The following is a 16,959-nucleotide window of genomic DNA, read 5'->3' on the forward strand; positions in this document are numbered from 1 at the left end:
CGAGGATGGAGCGGGATAAAGACGCAGAGAATCCTTATGCGCCCGTGCGGCCTCTTACGCGGTATTTGAAGGGTGTGCTGAAGACCTTCCCTTTTGGGAACAGAACCAGTGGGAAGTTGTTATGACTGCGGCAAAAGCATAAATAGGAAGGGGGATTGGACCCCAGTAAGTGTAAGACCACCTTGGTGGGATGAGGCGCAGCCCACCAGGAGAGCAGCAGTCCACCTCACCTCTTAACTACTGTGTCACCTAAAGGTGGAGTGCCAAGAAGATGGAACCAGGCTCATCTCAGAGCTGGGAACCACAAGGACACGAGGCAGCAATGGGTACACTCGATACCTAGGGAATTCCAGCTGAATACAGGGAAGAACTCCTGTGTGTGGGTGACTGCACTGGAACAGATTGCCTGGAGAGATTGTTAGAAATACCCCTTAAGTTTTGGAGACTGCCAAAAACTGAAGCAAAGAACTCTCTCATTAACAGCACGTGTTGAGTGCCCTGACCTATGTCAGGGCCTTAACACAGACGAGCGTGACCCTTTTTATAGACCTTCTTTTGCATAACCACTCCCTAGCTCCTCCCATACCAAGCTCTGCCCCTTTTCCCCTAAAAAGGTCTCATTGGGTCTGATTGGTGGTTCCTTCTTAAGAGGCAATCACTGCTCTCTGGTGAATTCCATTGGTTGTCCTACACAGTGCATTAATTCCCTCTCCCAGCCGCATGGTCCCTTGGCAGCAAGCCCAGATTGGTCTCTCTGCCATACATACTCTCTGCTTTGCCTTAACATGTGCAATAAACAGCCTGTAAATCTAATAAGCAACCAACTGTAAGCAACTGTGAGTGATTATAAGTAACTATAACCAACCACAAACAACCCACAAAACCCTGCTTGTAATAAAACTGCCCCATTTATTCCTCACAAGATTGTGGAGTCTCACTGGAGATAATCAAGAACTGCCTTGACACAATCCTGTGCCATGTGCTCTGGGATGATCCTGTTGAGTAAGGGAGGTTGGACCATGACTCACTGTGGTCCCTTCCAACCTGACCCATTCCGTAATTCTGCGAATAACCAGGTGGATTCCTTAACTTCTCTTGGCAGTAATGGTAGCAGAAGGAGAGGGAGGAAGAAAAAGGGGAGCTTTGCTAGTGTTTGATTACATGTTAAATGCAGCCACTCAGGACTTAAAAGATCTCTCAGGTCGAGGGTGGCTGGTGATTTGGGAGCTATGCAGTGCATGCCTTGATCACCACCCCCTACTAGACCCCTCACTTCATCTGAGAGATAACAAGGCTTAATGAGAGACATAGCAAATAAATTCTATAGGTCCTTTCAAGAAATCAGGAGGAAAAAAGGATGTGCTGGCTGGGGTCGAAGTAGTTTCAGGTCTCATTCAGGCTGAAGCACTGGCATGGCCTATTGGAGAAAGCACGGTCAAAGTGCCGAAGCGATGGTTCAGTTACTTGTGTAAAACCAAGTCTGTCCAATATGACAACAGTAGTTACTGCCAGGGTGGTCTAAGAATGCGATAATTTGTGGGCACAAATCTGTTGTAACCTAATGGAAGAGAATTCCTTGAAAAGATCAAGGAAATTGTAACCAGGCATACAACAGGTTTCACTTTGACTGTTCTATGAATAATTGGTGGGACCCACCATTAGAGACAGTCTATTTTAAAACAGACTACAGAATACAGTGGAATCCAGTCCCGACTCCTTACAAAAAAGACAAAAAATAATTCAAATCCAAACCACATGCTGCTCCTCATGAGGCAGCTTGATCATGGAGACAAGCACTGTTAATGGAAATTGACCTTGATGATAAAAATGTGAGCAAAGTAGAAATACAAGATCCAACTGTGAATAAATAGTTTAATTGATCACTGGTTATAAATTGCTCCACCGATATAGGAGATCTCTTGGAAACCTGGTATATTCCATTCTTTCTCTGTTAGAAAGTTGAATCTGTGGGCTGTTCAGAAATCACTGCTGCCATGTGCTGTTCAGAAATGTTTAAATCCTTGCTGCCACAGGCCGTTTGACCTATCATAAGGTTTAAATAATTTCTGCCATAAATAAAATTTTCTAATTGATCATTTGGCACGATTTCACCATAATTTAGCTCAAGGGTATCCCGAATGTAGTTCTTACAGATCTTGCTTACCTCTATTTCTGGGTTGTGAAAGGCACGAGATAACGGAATGATCTACATAATCATTAACTACTTGACCATTTAGTTACAACAAATGATATGCAAACTGATTCCCACTTGGAGACATCATCAGGGCAATCCTCATGCCATTGCCAGGTATCACTGCAGATAGTGTAGCAGCATTCCCTGCACTCCCCCTCCTCCCCCCCACCCCGGACACCAGATCTGCGCATTTCAGCTTTTTTTTCCATATATCTTTTTAAAGTAACAAGTACAGTGTTCCAAGGCTACTTACAGGATGACAGCTGAAACCAAACTTTCATGATGCACTTCTTCATCTCCATTTTTAAAGGGACATGCAGGCACTGTCGTTTAAACACTTAGATCCCATGTTCTGCCTTATCAACCTCCTGATAACCGAACCATTTTAAAATAAGGTAGTGTTAGCACTTCAAAGTTTGTGGTTTTAATCTGTGGTCTGCCTTTTGCCCAAGGCTTGCTTTATCTGATAAGGTCCAGTCACTGGATTTGCTATGCCTTGTGTCTGAAGTGCTGCAATTTGTTTTCTTTTCCAGATGAAAAAACTGGCATTTTTCATCCCACCTTTCTTTCTCTTAGATTTTTCTTGCCTGTAAAAAATATAGGGCAAATTCAGCAGTCTTATATTCTGGCAAAATTGCACTGGTGGGCACTCAAAGTCAATGACAGTTTGGATACAGATTCTTCCCTACTCAGTTTATGAAAAAATTAAATTGAAGAGAAAACATGATTAAATGGGTTTGAAATGTATAATGGACTAAGAGTGATCTTTGGAAATAGCATACTTGTAAGTCTGTAGATTAGACTTCACATCTCATTACAAGAAAGTAAAGAGAAGGTGTGATTTAATTGCAGTCACGTTTATTTGCAGTTTCTATACACACTTTCTAGGTAATCAAACTTTTCCAACACATTTTTTGAGAGGGGTTCACAATGAAACTGTCACCGTTTTTACTAAAAATAAATACAAGACTTAAAGTGTTGCACAGCTCTAAAATATACAAAGGCTTGGATTTAATGTAAACTTTGAAAACATTTTACAAAAGAAACCGTATTTGCAACAATTTAAAAAGTTTGTATTTACAAATATTACAAAAATACAAAATGGATGCAAGTCCATAAACCATTGTCTTTTCTGCCAGCATGAACTGGTGCTAGTACCAAAATAGTTACACTGTAACCTTCTTAATTTTTTTAAATTCCTTAAGTCATAACCTACAGTATTTCTCTATCTGCCACCATTGCAGCAAATGCACTCAATCACTGACCTTTGGCAAAAGCAAACATATGCTTTATTTGCTACAACTATCCCATGCCCTCTATGCTGCCACAATAACAACAAAAAAGAAAAAAGAAACAAAGGAGAAAAGGGGAAATGTTATTTTCCAGAACACAGCTGTATAACTTAAATAATTTTCATAACATCAGTGCAAGCAACAGAACAGTAGGTTGAAATGATGGTTCAGCAGTTACCTGATGCTCGTACTGTACCCTGTCTCAAGAGGTGAGTGATGTTCCCTTTGCTCTATGGCTTGTCCTCTGGTGCCTTAGTGGCATGCCTGCAATGCTACAGGGATCCCTGCCATTTGCCTTCCTCGGACTCCCATGTTTTTTATGACTCTTTTCTTCACTGCGGATTTAGAATCTCTCTATTTGGGTTTCAAGCTGCTAAATATAAACCAGGAACTTAAGGAAAAGGAGACTATTTTAATGGGATTGTTCGGTGTCCTTTTTTTATGTGAAAGATTGCCTCGCCATTCTGTTAAAAAAAAATTAGTGTATATATATCTGGTTTTGATCTCTATGAAATTATGGATTGGTAACAAAAAGTATTACCATCTGTATTCTCTTCATAGTTGTGAATTATTATTTAACTCAGGACTATTAAACGTATTGGAAAAGTGCTCCTGGTAAAATTTTTATGGAAAATTACTTAAGATGACAAACTAAGGATTTTCTGCCTGGTATCTAAATTTCCTTTACTCATATTCTCCAGAAAGTGGTTTGTTCTGTGCTAAACATTTCCTCTTAAAACATTCTCATTCATCCACTTCACTAGTATTCAGACTTATTTTCTTAACTATACTACTAATGTGATTTGCCTTTTGTTTCCAAAACCTTGCTCCCATTACCTTCTGAAAAACTATTTTAGATGATTTTGCAGCCCTTCGACTGATGGACCACCCCTCATCCCAACACATACCACATGCACAGTGACTCTCCCTCACCAAACAAACGCAACCAGGCTACACAGGAGGACAGTGGAAAACCCTGAATAATGTCTTATGTCTAATTTGGGATTTGTTCAACTGTTCTGATTTGCTTTGACGTTTTAAAATTGTAACAGTTTTAGGTAGAACCTTCCTCTTTAAAACATGCTCTGCTTGCTTTTCGAAACTCCCAGCTTTATGCATTCTGTGATTAAAAGAAATAAACTCAGTAAAAACCAAATTCACACATCCCGCTTCCCTATTATTTACTTATGCTTAAAGCCAGCTTTTAGCTGATTTCTTTAGTACCAAAGTGTGCTCTTTCTGCCATCCTACATGACCTGTCCTACTGCACACCCCATTCCTCCTCACACTGTTTTCTCTGCACTAACCTTTCCTCTATTCAAAACCATATCCTGCGGCAACCAACACCAACTGCATCAGTTTTGGATAAAGAGGGCCTTGTCCTCGACGTAGCATGGACGAGGCTACATCAGTGGGAATTGTGGTGGCCCAAAGGAGGATCAGGCCTGTTGGTTTTATTCTATTTTAAAATTAAAAGTATAAAGCGACTCACATGTTCTCATGGTTTTAAGACGAGAACATTTCAAGTAACTTCAAGTAATTCAGCTTTTATCTCCCTGCCTTAATCTTTATCAAAGCAGCTACTTTTTGATGTATCTCCTTTCCCGCCCCACCCCACTCCCCCACCCTGTTCAGTTTCTGGTAAACCCAGACAAGATCCTTACTGTACGTGGCTGGCACGATGAACCGGAGCTTTCCCCTTCCCAGCTCACCAATGAATATAAATAATGCATACACATACCTATTTCCCAGCTATGTTTTCACAGTGTCATTTCTGTAAATATTTAGGTAGCATGAATCTCATCAGCACAAAGAGAAAGCTTCACTGAAAACTCATTGCGGATATTTACTGATAAATTGAAAGCGCTTCTTGCATGCTTAGAATTTATTTGTTTCCTTTACGAACCAGAGACTAACCGTGTTTAAAGATTATAGTTACCAGGTTATGACTGTGTTATGTATCCCAATAGCCTAATAGGAATATGAAAGTTAAGTATTATTTCCTCTCACGTCTATCCTCTCTGAAGCGATCCCTGCAAGAATAAAAGCCCAGGGGAGGCTGTGGGATGGGACTCTTTGAGGCTTTGCATCAGACACAGCTTTGTGCCATCAGAAACACACTTGTCTTCCCCACCAATCTTCCTGGTAGTCTTCCCAGCTGCACCTTCCAGTTAGCTTCTTTGGAGCTGCCTTAGAAAGACAAATGGTTACTTTAATCCCCTCACAGTCAGCCTTTCCATTTCCTTAGTTAAGGTGGAGAATTCCCCCTTTCCACTGCTCAATGTCATCCTTCAGGCCTATCACACTGAAAGTGGTTATCAGTGGCCATATGGATTTTTTATGTTTGATATGAAAATGGTATTCACAGAATACAGTTATTACATTTGAATTCTTTTGTCTTCTATAAACAAAGTTGTTACGCAGTAAATCATTTGCCACGTCCACTTTTTGATAACTCTATTTACAAATTTTTATCAAAAATATGATATATACATATGTTTTGTTAGTTTCTTCTAAATTTTGTTTCAGCTCATTTTAGTGTAGAAAAATACCAAATCTCAAGAGCATTTTCTTTTTTTTTTTTTCTCCCTAGGGAAGCACTACAGTGAGGAATTTGTATCTAGATGGGCAGCTTCTGGGATAACAAAACCACCCACAGTCACCTTTAACTCTATGGAAAGTGTATAGTCTTGAAATCTACAGTGACAATGGAAATGAGAGTGGGATAAACCAAATAAAGCCAAAAGAAAACAGAACAGATATAGCATATCTTCCTTCTTTTAGAAAATGTAATGTAATAAATAGCTACAGCTGTAGTCCTCTTGTTTCCCCAGCATCTTATGAATGCAAACACATTTAAGTGTTGATACTGCCCTGCAATTTTTTCCTTTTCTTCTTTTTTTTTTTTTTGACTGCCACAGCATTGGCCTGTTATGTTGCCATCCTTACGGAGCCCAAGCGGTGTTGGCAGCCTGGCACCCATGAAGCCTATGTCGAGCTCTGAGAAGACCGATCGTCATGGGGGCTGCCATCCGAGTTCTCTGTCTCTCCTTCCGAGATGGCCTGCATGGGTGTGTTGTACAGCCTGCAGCGCACACTGTACCGGCTGCTGCTGGCTGCTGGCGGCGCCCGTGACCGCCCCACTCTCGAAGACGCCGACATGGGAAAGTTCTTGGAGGAGAATCCTTCTGTGTTGACCCTGGGGGAGCAGGGAGAGAGTGGGGACAATGCATCAGGGCTTGTCACAGGAGGAGACTCTTCTGTGCTCTGAAGAGCATCTGCCATCAGCTCTCCAGGAGACTTGGGCAAAATAGGACTTTTCAGAATTTCTGTGGCGGACATTCTGTAGCTGGAATCAGATCGGCTGCCTTTTTTAAGGAGCAGTAGTTTAAACTCCTCATTGGATGTGTTGGACTTTTTGGCATTCCTGTATATGAGCCCAGGGGACCTCTGACTGCTAATAGGAGTGCCCCCGCCGCCGGCTGGTGGCATGTTGCTGGTGGACAGCGTGCTGCTGGTGGGAGGCTGGCTGCTGGTCCCAGCTGAAGCTCTCAATCTGCTTCTTACAGAAAGGTCTCCAGAATCCTTTCTCCCAAGAACTTTCCTTTTTGATCTGTAAAAACACAGAGGAAAACTCTTTCATATGTTACCTTTGTAGTATAACACTTAGCGCTGGTCTGGATTTTTACAGATTGACCGTCCTTTTGTGTTAGGCAGAGTTCTCATAATCCCTCTGTCAAATGCTCAAGGCTAGCAGTGATTGATGGCACTTTAAGCTGGAGTAGCTCTTGTGTAATGCGTGATACACTGAGCCACAGAGTCCCGCTCAACATCACCCAGGTCTTCCAAAAGACAACTATGCACAACTAGCTTTGTGTAAAGACAACAATGCATACAGAGTCTTAGGTAACAGTAATATTCAGTGTGACCTATTCAGTATCAGAAATCTTTAATTTCACTTGTGAACACAGATTTCAGCTGACCAAAATACTCTAAAATAGAAGAGATGCCTTCTCATAATTCTTGCCACAACATCTTGTGGACTGGTGGACAGAAGGCAGAAACCACTGAAGGTAGTTTTTTTTTAAGACATGTACGTTTGTTAGATAGAATGGCCTGATGTTGTCATCTCTAAAGTATCCTACACATGCCATGAAAATACTCGGACTACACTCTAGACCATAATAAACCATCTTTTAAAAGCTGCCTTTTAGAAAGCTAAAATGAGTTAACTTAAGAAGGCAGTTTCAGGCCAAGACAACCACAGAATAACCACCCTGCAGCTACTGCTAGTGGGCAGCTCTGCAGGGATGCATATTACCACTTCTGTTGCCGCAATGTTAGGTCACCTGTGGATGACTGCAAAGAGATCCTCGGTAGTGCGGGGTTTGTTTGGCGACACAAAGACATCCTCAGCGTCAGCTTGTGACTCCTCGCTTAGTGGAGACATGATGGACTCATCGCTTGGAGAAGACTCTTAAACAAGGAAAGAAGCCACGCTGTGAGTCAAACCCCACTGTACTTTGCAACAGCCCTGGCAATGCAAAGCATCAGCTCTTCACAGCCTAGTGGCTGATACCACCATACAAACCTTACACTCTAATCTAAGTATTGTGTATGTTGCATATTGGAGCCCATAAAGGGGCACTGCTAGACACTGAACATGGGATCTCCCATTTCCTGGACAGCTGTGATACTAAGGCTCCTCTGTACTCAGGGCCAATGCACCTCCCTCTTTTCAGCTGAAGGGAGCGCAGGGGAGGAAATAAGTGTCAAAAAGAAAGGTCTGAATATATTGAGAAAGTGTAAACATCTTTGGGTTGGCTGGCCAGATAACGGACATGGGGCCTCTGTGCTTAAACCCACAGAGGTATGCTGATGTGCAACTCCAGCCTGCTCTCTGACTTCACTACAAGTCATGTCCCAACTTGCATGATTGGGTATGATACAGTTCACAACTGACCTTTCAGCGAAGGCTCATCTGTGCTGCCCACCGTCTCATCTGCCCTGTTGTCATCAGAGGCACTTTTGGTTGGGATACCTGATGCGATATCATTTTCCTGCTTGCAACCCACTTCACCGAGTGCATTAACTGCTGCCATCTCTGTTTTGTAGCCGATATTCCCAGGCACATGGTGGCTTACATCGGGTTGGTGCTTAAACTGATAGCTGATGGTCAGTCCCTCAGCTTGAGCTGTGGTTTCATCTAAAGGCCCAGCTTCCAGCCTCCCCTCGCTGCCTGTGGAGAGCTCTTGCTGAGACTGCACTTGCTGAAGGTCACACACTATTTCTGCTCCCTGGACAGGATTTTTTGTTTCATCATCACCTGTGGGGACAGCTGAGCCCTGCTGAAACCCATCCACAGAGATGGCACATGTCTGATTCAGAGAGCTTTCTGGTAAGCATTCAGTGGCCAGGTGCGTTTGGTCCTTTGTAGGTTCAATTTCAACCAGACTCACACTTGCTGAAGTTACAGCTTCTTGCTCACAGCTGTTCTGTCCACCAAAAGAGGAGCTGTTCTCTAAAGGCAGCTTTCCAGGGCCTGCTTCTGCTGCGGAAGTGTCAATGTACAGCATTATGGCCTCATCTGTAGAGTATTGGCGCGATACTGGTTTCTTAGCTAAGAGTGGTCTCATTTTGCCTGGAGAAACATCAGTCGCCGTCAAGGCAGTCTCCTGTATGCAGAGCAGGTCTGGGGTGGTGCCTTTGTGTTTCACTCCTTCAGGCTTGTTGACTGCCCGAAGGTGGACAGACTTGAGAACAGAGGGTGTGATGGCAAGGGCGGAGGGAGGGCTGGGCTGCAGGGCTTCCCCGACTGCACTCTGCTTGCTGTGGCTGAAGGTATGCAGCTGGTGCCTGTGAGCGAAGGGCTTGCTCAAGACATTGTGAAGAGCACTTAGGTCAAGGTGAGTAGGAGGTATAATTGGAAGTTCGAGGTCTTTGCTCACCGAGGCAGCACTGTCTTTCGAGAGTGGCTGCTGCAGTGATGACTTCCTCTCTGGTACTTTCGGCTTCCTCTTGCTCCCCCCTGGAGACAAAGGTCCTGAAAAGAAAGCTGTTGGAAATGAAGAGGTGGGAGTCTCTGACTGGCTGGAGTACCCACTGGAGGGTGAGGCTAACCCTGCCAGCTTCTCAGGAGAGGCCAGCTTAAACTCATTATCAACAGAGGGGAGGGATGGAGTAGTAGCTCGTGATCCAGACTGAGATGTCTGGGATTCAGAGCTCTCTGGTGACTTGATGCACTCTATGACTGTAGTACCCGTAGCAGTGCTTGAATTGGACAAGGACCTGTAAGGATCACTGGATTTCAAGTCGTTCAGAAGCCAGAGGTCTGCATAGTGAGGTTGTTCAGCACCTTCATCTTTAAAGGAAGGGATATCGGCAGTGTCAAATGGAACGTCCTTTAACCCGCCATCACCCTGGTTTGCCCAGGGAAGCTCCTGCTTGGCTGGCAGGTTGGGGCCTTCTACTCGGGAAGGTGTGTTTGAAAACTCAAGGGGCAGCTTCATCTCCCTGGCAGTGTGAGAGACGTGCTGTCCACCACCGATCTTTGGTTCTTTCTTGTCAGGAAGGTCGGTGCTGCCCTCTGATTTCCTCAAAGATGAGCTGCGTTTTGGTGGGGCTGGCTTTGCCTTTGGTTTCTTCAGTGAGATGCTCTGCCGTCCCTGTCTCCTGTGGCTCACACACTCCTGCCAGGTGCAGTCAGCCAGGCTGGAAGTCATGCTCCCTGTCTGGCCACTCTCAGAGCCTGGGGCTGCATAGTTGCAAATGTAGCTTTTATTACCCTTGAGACCACAGTCAAAGTGCATGGAGGTATAGTATCCTTCAGTATCCACAGAAAAGTGTGAGCTAGTGTCTGCCTTGTCCGAGGGGGTCTTTTCAAGGAAGCTGTCATAGGTGGCCATGCTGGTGAAGCTGGGGCATCCCAGGCTGTCTGCCTTTGGGCGTTCAGGGCTGAAGTCTTGGCGACAGGAGGCGTCGTGGTGATGGTGCAGGTAGTTCCACTCACTGTCACTCGTGTTGCTGTTGTTGGGGTCGTCCAGTAAATCTGCCACAGTGGAGGTGAAGGAGCTTGCCCTGTGGCCCCTGACCTTGTCTCCATGTTCACCAAACTGCTCTGTGATGAAGACACTGGAGTCCTCATTGGCATTGGGAGCGGTGTTGAGCGAGAGCTCAGAGTCACAGTGTGAAGAGCCTGTCAGTGGAGGAGAGGCAGCAGGAGGAATGGTTTCAGATGTCTGCGAGGGACACGTGGAGCTGCTCCCACTCCAGTTGCCACTGGAAGACTGGTGGTCATCTTTCTGGTCCATGTGGCTGCTGAGCAGGACTCCTGCTGTGGAAATGGAGTGAATTGGGCTCCCAAAGGTGTCTGAGTTGGATGAAATCTCACAGCTGCCTGAATCAACCATCCTTGACAGCCGTGATCTCCCCCTCTCACCAATGCTGTGTTCGGGGCTGTGCAGGTGCTGAGGACAAGTTAAACTAATGGGCTGGCACTCCTGTGAACCTTGCTTGATCAAGACCTCCTTCCCCTTTTTTGGGATCCTCTTCTGACCAGCTAGGAAGTGCTCTGCTTCATACTCTGCAGTCTTGGGAGTGGCATCCTGGCCCTCACTGGCCCGGGCTCCCTCACGAGGAAGGCTCCGCGAGCGGATGCGGTTGCTTACAGCAGCAGCGAAGACAGCATCCCCATTGTCAGCCAGCACCAAGATGTTGCCGGCAGAGTGGGAGAGGGAGGCAACAACACTCTGCCCCCTCTGGGCACGGATCCGTCGCCGGGAGGGAGCAGCTATCAGGATTTCTTCTGTCTGGCACTCTGAGTCCCGGGTCCCCGACCTCCTGTTGCTGGAGCCAGAGAAGTCTGGGTTTGTGTGCACAATCACATTGCGCTCTCTTGCCACTGGTGACTCGTCTGAATCTAGGACACACGGAAAGCTGGGTGAGTGGGAGATAGCTGCACATTTCCTGGCACGAGACAACCCGCGAAGCAACCCAAGAAGCATTATCTGCTGTATTCTTTATTTTTAATCTTGCTGAGCATTGGACCAAATTTAAGTTTACTATAAAGAGTATATAAGGCAGACCTCATGCCAGTGAGGTAGGGAAATTCTCCTAGTCCTGCAATGTGATCTCAGTTCTCCTATTTCTGCAATGTGATCTCTTGTGGAGCTGAGCTTGCTGTGGTAAATATTAAGAGAAATACTAGGTTTTCAGGTTTTGTCCCTCTATTTCAGCTAGTTAAAGACAGTTTTCAGGAGTGGCTGCTGGACAAAACACTCCATGAGCTTCTAAAAAAAATTTTATTTTGACTACCTATCTATTCAGAATTTCTATTATCTGCTTCTTTACTACCAAGAATATTTGCAAGGCAACAGGATCTTTCTTTCACAGGTTTTCTGGTTGCTTATTCCTTATGATAAACACATTCCTTCTGCTTCCAATGAAGTTTCATGGCAACGGACCGAGATACCGAGCTATCTTCAGATGCAAATGAACATTAAGAAGTAACAATCCTGATAGTTTCATTCAGTGTTAATAAGAATTTTACACTGGTTTTCCCTCAACGGAGTTGCTCCTAATTTACCTGTGACAAAAAGTGAAGTAAGTCAATAGATTTCAGGCAAATATTCTTGGTAATAAAGAATAAAAAGAAGGAATTGAGGAGTGTGATAAATCAAATGAAAGTTTAGCAAAGCTCCCATAGGGTACTAGCAGCTGTTTCTAAGGCTGATATTCAACCGCTCATCTGAGTTATCCAGCTGTTGTGATAGCACATTATCACTTTGCTGAGCAACATCTGTCAGTTCTTTACCTTAAGCTCCCTCTCACAAGAAAAAACTTTCACTTAATCTAGTTACTTTTTATGCACATAACTATGGGTTCATAACAGAAATAAAATGAAAAAAAAGAACTGATTAACATTTACACAATAAGAGCTGAACACGTACATCTATATTACTCAGTAAGGCCCCCAGTCCTTCAAGGCCATATGGAGTAATATAGCTTTGCTTACTGTAGTAAATCAAAAAAACAAAACATGTCATTCCCAAACTCCAGAAGCATTTACACTTTCAAGGTTTTGTTTTGTTGGAAAGCTAGCTACCAGCTCAGATCACTGCAATTTAAGTTGGTTAGAAAGCTATCTACGGAAGATTTGTATTTATACTACACCTATTTCTTGTTGCACTCTTCTGGGGATGCCAGAGATGGTTTTCCTCCTCCTCAACTTTCGTCTCCGCTGTAGTACAGATTGTGAATGAACAAGAGAGCAGCGTATACTAGCCTCTCTGTCAAAACCAACTCCTGCAACCCATAAATAGGTCTCATTAGCCTTTAGAAATAGTAAACAAAATTTCATGGCTGGAACACAGTGGAGGTATGTGAGCTTGGATTAAGCCTGTGAATAAACATAAGGGAGCCCTTATGTAGCTCTTATGTAAATTATGTCACAGTATATCACAGTTTTACATCTAATTCCAGCTCCCCCTCAGCAGCCTGGTCTGCCAAAAATAACAGAAGGCATGAAAAGAAAAAGAAAAGGAAAAGAAAATCAGGAAGGCAAATAGAGTTGAGAGCTCTTGGTAACAGGGTATCTTTCTTATAGCTATTTATCCATCTGTCATGGGGACAAATGACAGTAACGTCTCTGCAAAGCATCATCTATACAGCTATAGCCTGACTTATTTTAAGCAACTAAGCATAAGAAGACATTTTAAGGTTATAATGCCATATTGCAGTAATTGGGCGCTTCTTAGGAGACCAATATGCCAAAGGGGCTAACATTTCAAAAAGGAAGGAGACAGCTAAAATGGGGTCAAGTCACCATGCAAGTTTAGAGAGCATTTTCTATGATAATTACACATGGCCAAGAGTGACATTAACAAGGAGCTGCTATTTATTTACATCAGTACATGGCCTGATTTTCACATGTGCCCAGCACATGGTGTAAGTCCATTCAGGGGAATCAGGTCATGCAATAAAGAACCTCAGTTTAGATTTAGAAGCCCAAGTTCCTGGCTACATTTGTTTATGACCACCTCAGTCATATAGAGTAGGTGAGAATTCCTCGTTTTCTTTATGTTTCCATGGCATTAGCAGCACAGGGAAGTGTCTTTCACTCTTTCTTTTACACTGTGTTGTCAAAATAGTTAAAAGGAGACCAGTCAGAAGACCAGTGCCCGTCTCTGCTGGCTTTTTTGCATGATTGTACACTCACGCTCTCTAAAGTTGACATGGGACAGGTTGGAAAAAATGTGCCAGGTCCATAAAAACACTAACATAAGGATTGCTGGTACAGTGGTTTGTAATCTTAAGAAAAACAAACAAACTAAACCAAACAAAAGGAAAAAATAAAAACCTGATAAGAAGCTCTATTTTAATAGCGTATAATTATAGAAAACATAATTATACACAGACATACACATACATATTACATTACATAACAATGTAAAACATTAAAAAGTAACTTTCTTGTAAAAGTTCTTCTTGAAATCTACTAGAGTGAAATAGAGGCTTCAGACAGATGTCCTGTAACCACCAATGCCCCTGGAATAAGCAGAGGAAGAACTTTCTTTAATATGGAACAAAAGTGCTGTAAATTCCAACAACAATCATTTTCAAAAAAGTGAACATTTCTCAGGGTTGGGAGAAGCTTAAAAAATAAAAACAGAACTGAAAACAAACTCTTTGAAACAAAAAATCAATCAGCATCATTTGCTGGTTTTCCAGCAACTGTGAGTTAGCCGAACATGCTCTGTGTGCCAGATGCACGAAGGTCATCTCGAAGAGGAAAGTGGAAGAGGATGTATCTTCCCCGTGACGCATACAAATTATTCCCATTAGTGCTAATGAGAATGATACACATAAACATCCAGAAGATTACATACCATTCTTGATCTGTAAAACTGATCAGTGGAAATTTGGTTCCAATGTATGGCAGGTGGAGTCTAGGCAAAAATGGCTATTACTGGAAAAGTTAACATTGGTCCCAAACCTAACTCTCCTCTGACTGCATTAGGTGACATTAGCCTTGTTAGAAAGCCTACAACCATTAGAGTCCTATTTTGAATCTAGAAAGAGCATCATTTAACGCCAGCTTTACGTCATGGAAATATGCCACATTATCTATGACTTTCTGTGGGAATTTCTAGCAGCAGTACCCAACCTGCAACCTTGACTGGCTGGCTCCCAACCTCCAGCCCAGCAAGGTCTATGCAGGCAGTTCTGCCAGCCTGTCCCCCCATGGGGTCCTGACTGGCCAGAAGCACCATCCTGATGACAGAGACACCTGCTCCTGGCTGCCACCTCCTTGAGCAGGCAGAGCTGGTGGCACTACAGTGTCAGCTCTGCTGATGGGGTGGAGGGAAACTGGGACTGTGTTGCCATCACTGTGAGGATTCATGCAGCTGATGGTGGAGCAGATGGGTACTTGTCACCATGACACTGTAAAACAGATGTGCTGAAAGTCCAAAAGCCCAGAGCCCCTTAGTTGGGGACTGAAGCTGGACTGTGGACATACAGCCCTCTCCAGCACCATGGTGAATCCTACAGCCTGTCTTGAAGGAAGGTTGGTGCACCACTTTTAGACATGGGAAAGAACAATGAGATGTGAGGGGCTGTGACTCTACCTCAACCTCCCAGTTACTGGAAAAATAGAAGTAAATGCAAATATTTTCTCTGGGGAATGAAGGCTAACTGAAAGCTCCCTGCTTTTTTCCTGATTGTTTATATTGAAGTCTATAACACGGGAAGTCCACCCACTTTATGCTCTTACATTAATCAAAACTTGGTACTTGGAAATATAATTGAGGAAAACTCAGATCAACTTTATGTTTACCATAGCCCTCTGGAAGGAGAGAAAGAGAAAAAGAGAAAGAGAAAAACAGCCTGATTTTTGATTCTGGAAATAAGTCATCTACCACATTTAATAAGTGATATACCTACTGCTTCTATAAACAAGCTATCCTTCAAGTTTATCTAGTCAAATGTATCCAAATGTTATAGAAATAAAAGAAAATGCCATTACTGTACCTTCAGCATAGCTGCATGTAAAGAGATCTCAGAGCGATGGTTTGCATGCTAAACATTCATACCTCGTATGTTTAAAGCACTGCAAATAGTAGCCTACATTCTCTAGTTTCTCTTCTCCTGCTACACATGATAATCATATGATTAATTTTGGTGGTGTTCTGCATTATTTCAGTCAGCTACATTCAAAAAGTTATTTGAGGTCTTTGTAAATACAGACTGTAGGTTATATACACAACAAAAGTACATTATTTATGCAGAGAACCCAGGGTTATGTTATACTATATAACATGACTGTGAAAATACGGGCCAAATTAATCCTAGATGCGGCTTCAGTGACTCCAGCAGTCACGCATAAGGGATGAATTTAGCCCACTGTCTTCCAGAAACTAAATCCTCAAGCTAGGGTCTTTGCCCCCAGACCACACAATCCCGTGACTTCAAATAAATTAAACAAAATAAGTACTTGACCTTCCTTGAACCATGCAATAAATACGAAAAGAAATAGAAGAGATTTGTACCAGTGACATTGATGGGGATAATGCAAGAAGAAATCACTTGGGCATCTTGTTTCATTTTCTCCTCTGGAGTTGGGAGAGGTAGTGCTTTACTCCAATTGGTTTGTTTATCCAGTGTAGAAGGGATATTATGTATTGGATTTTTCGGCCTCTGCCCTAACATGACATCTGTATCTTCGTCCTCTGGTGGATGGGACTGCAAATGAATACATTCAAAATCAGTGTCTCCCACTCAGGCACATGAGGCTAATTTTGAAACAAAGCAGACAGACAGATCAGAAATCAATTACAGGGATGCAGGAAGGAATTGTTCTAGCTAAGTCACACAGCACCAGCTATTCTCCAATGGAAACTGAACATCCTGCTAATAGGAGAAAAATACCTCAACATACTGGAACTCTACATATTTACAGTGATATTTACAGGCTGTCTCCTCTGTCAGAAGGGGCACATCCTTCATTCCCAGGTAGCTGTTGCAAGCATGCCCCCAGTTACCATTAACGTTAGACAGATGGGCCCTCATTTGCATCCGCAACCTTTTGAACTCCTGAATCCAGTGATTGCTAGCAAGTACTGGCCCCATATAACCATTTATTCAAGCATCAGAAGGCCCTAAGTTTTAAAGAAGACCCTCCTGCCCCGTACTTCAGAAAACCATTTTCATTTCATTTGTGCAAACTCAGACCATGAGCAGATCACCGTACACCACCCAACAGCTCTGTGGTGGGAAGTGACAGGTGGTAACAGTGCAGGAGCTGGGGGACAGAGACCAAGGAGAAAAGCAGCCACCACCAGAAGAAATTCAAAGGGTTGTTTAGAAACCATGCATAGTTTTACAGCATACTACAAGCAGCACTACATGCTGAAGATAAAGAGAGAAAAGTAAACTACATAGAAGAAGCACATATGGTTTGCTTTCTTGTGGAAG

At 43.4% G+C, this 16,959-nt stretch overlaps 1 protein-coding gene across 5 annotated transcripts in view; it reads right to left on the reverse strand.

Moving 5' to 3' along the window:
* Window positions 1-3,032: 3,032 nt before the first annotated feature.
* The window catches only part of NHS (NHS actin remodeling regulator), a 255,642-nt gene continuing 241,715 nt past the window's right edge, over window positions 3,033-16,959 (reverse strand). For 4 of the 5 annotated variants that reach the window (XM_071556116.1, XM_071556291.1, XM_071556484.1 and 1 more), the window contains 5 exons: window positions 16,035-16,227; window positions 12,658-12,789; window positions 8,450-11,404; window positions 7,836-7,962; window positions 3,033-7,099 (listed from right to left, as the gene is read on the reverse strand). In XM_071556116.1, coding sequence (XP_071412217.1) covers window positions 6,475-7,099; window positions 7,836-7,962; window positions 8,450-11,404; window positions 12,658-12,789; window positions 16,035-16,227 — 4,032 coding nt within the window. In that variant the 3' untranslated portion in view covers window positions 3,033-6,474. The remainder of the gene's footprint in view (window positions 7,100-7,835; window positions 7,963-8,449; window positions 11,405-12,657; window positions 12,790-16,034; window positions 16,228-16,959) is intronic. The other variant, XM_071556207.1, reaches the window with a different exon arrangement.

The sequence above is a fragment of the Pithys albifrons genome, chromosome 1 (genome assembly GCF_047495875.1).
Source record: "Pithys albifrons albifrons isolate INPA30051 chromosome 1, PitAlb_v1, whole genome shotgun sequence".
In the NCBI taxonomy this organism is placed as follows: domain Eukaryota; kingdom Metazoa; phylum Chordata; class Aves; order Passeriformes; family Thamnophilidae; genus Pithys; species Pithys albifrons.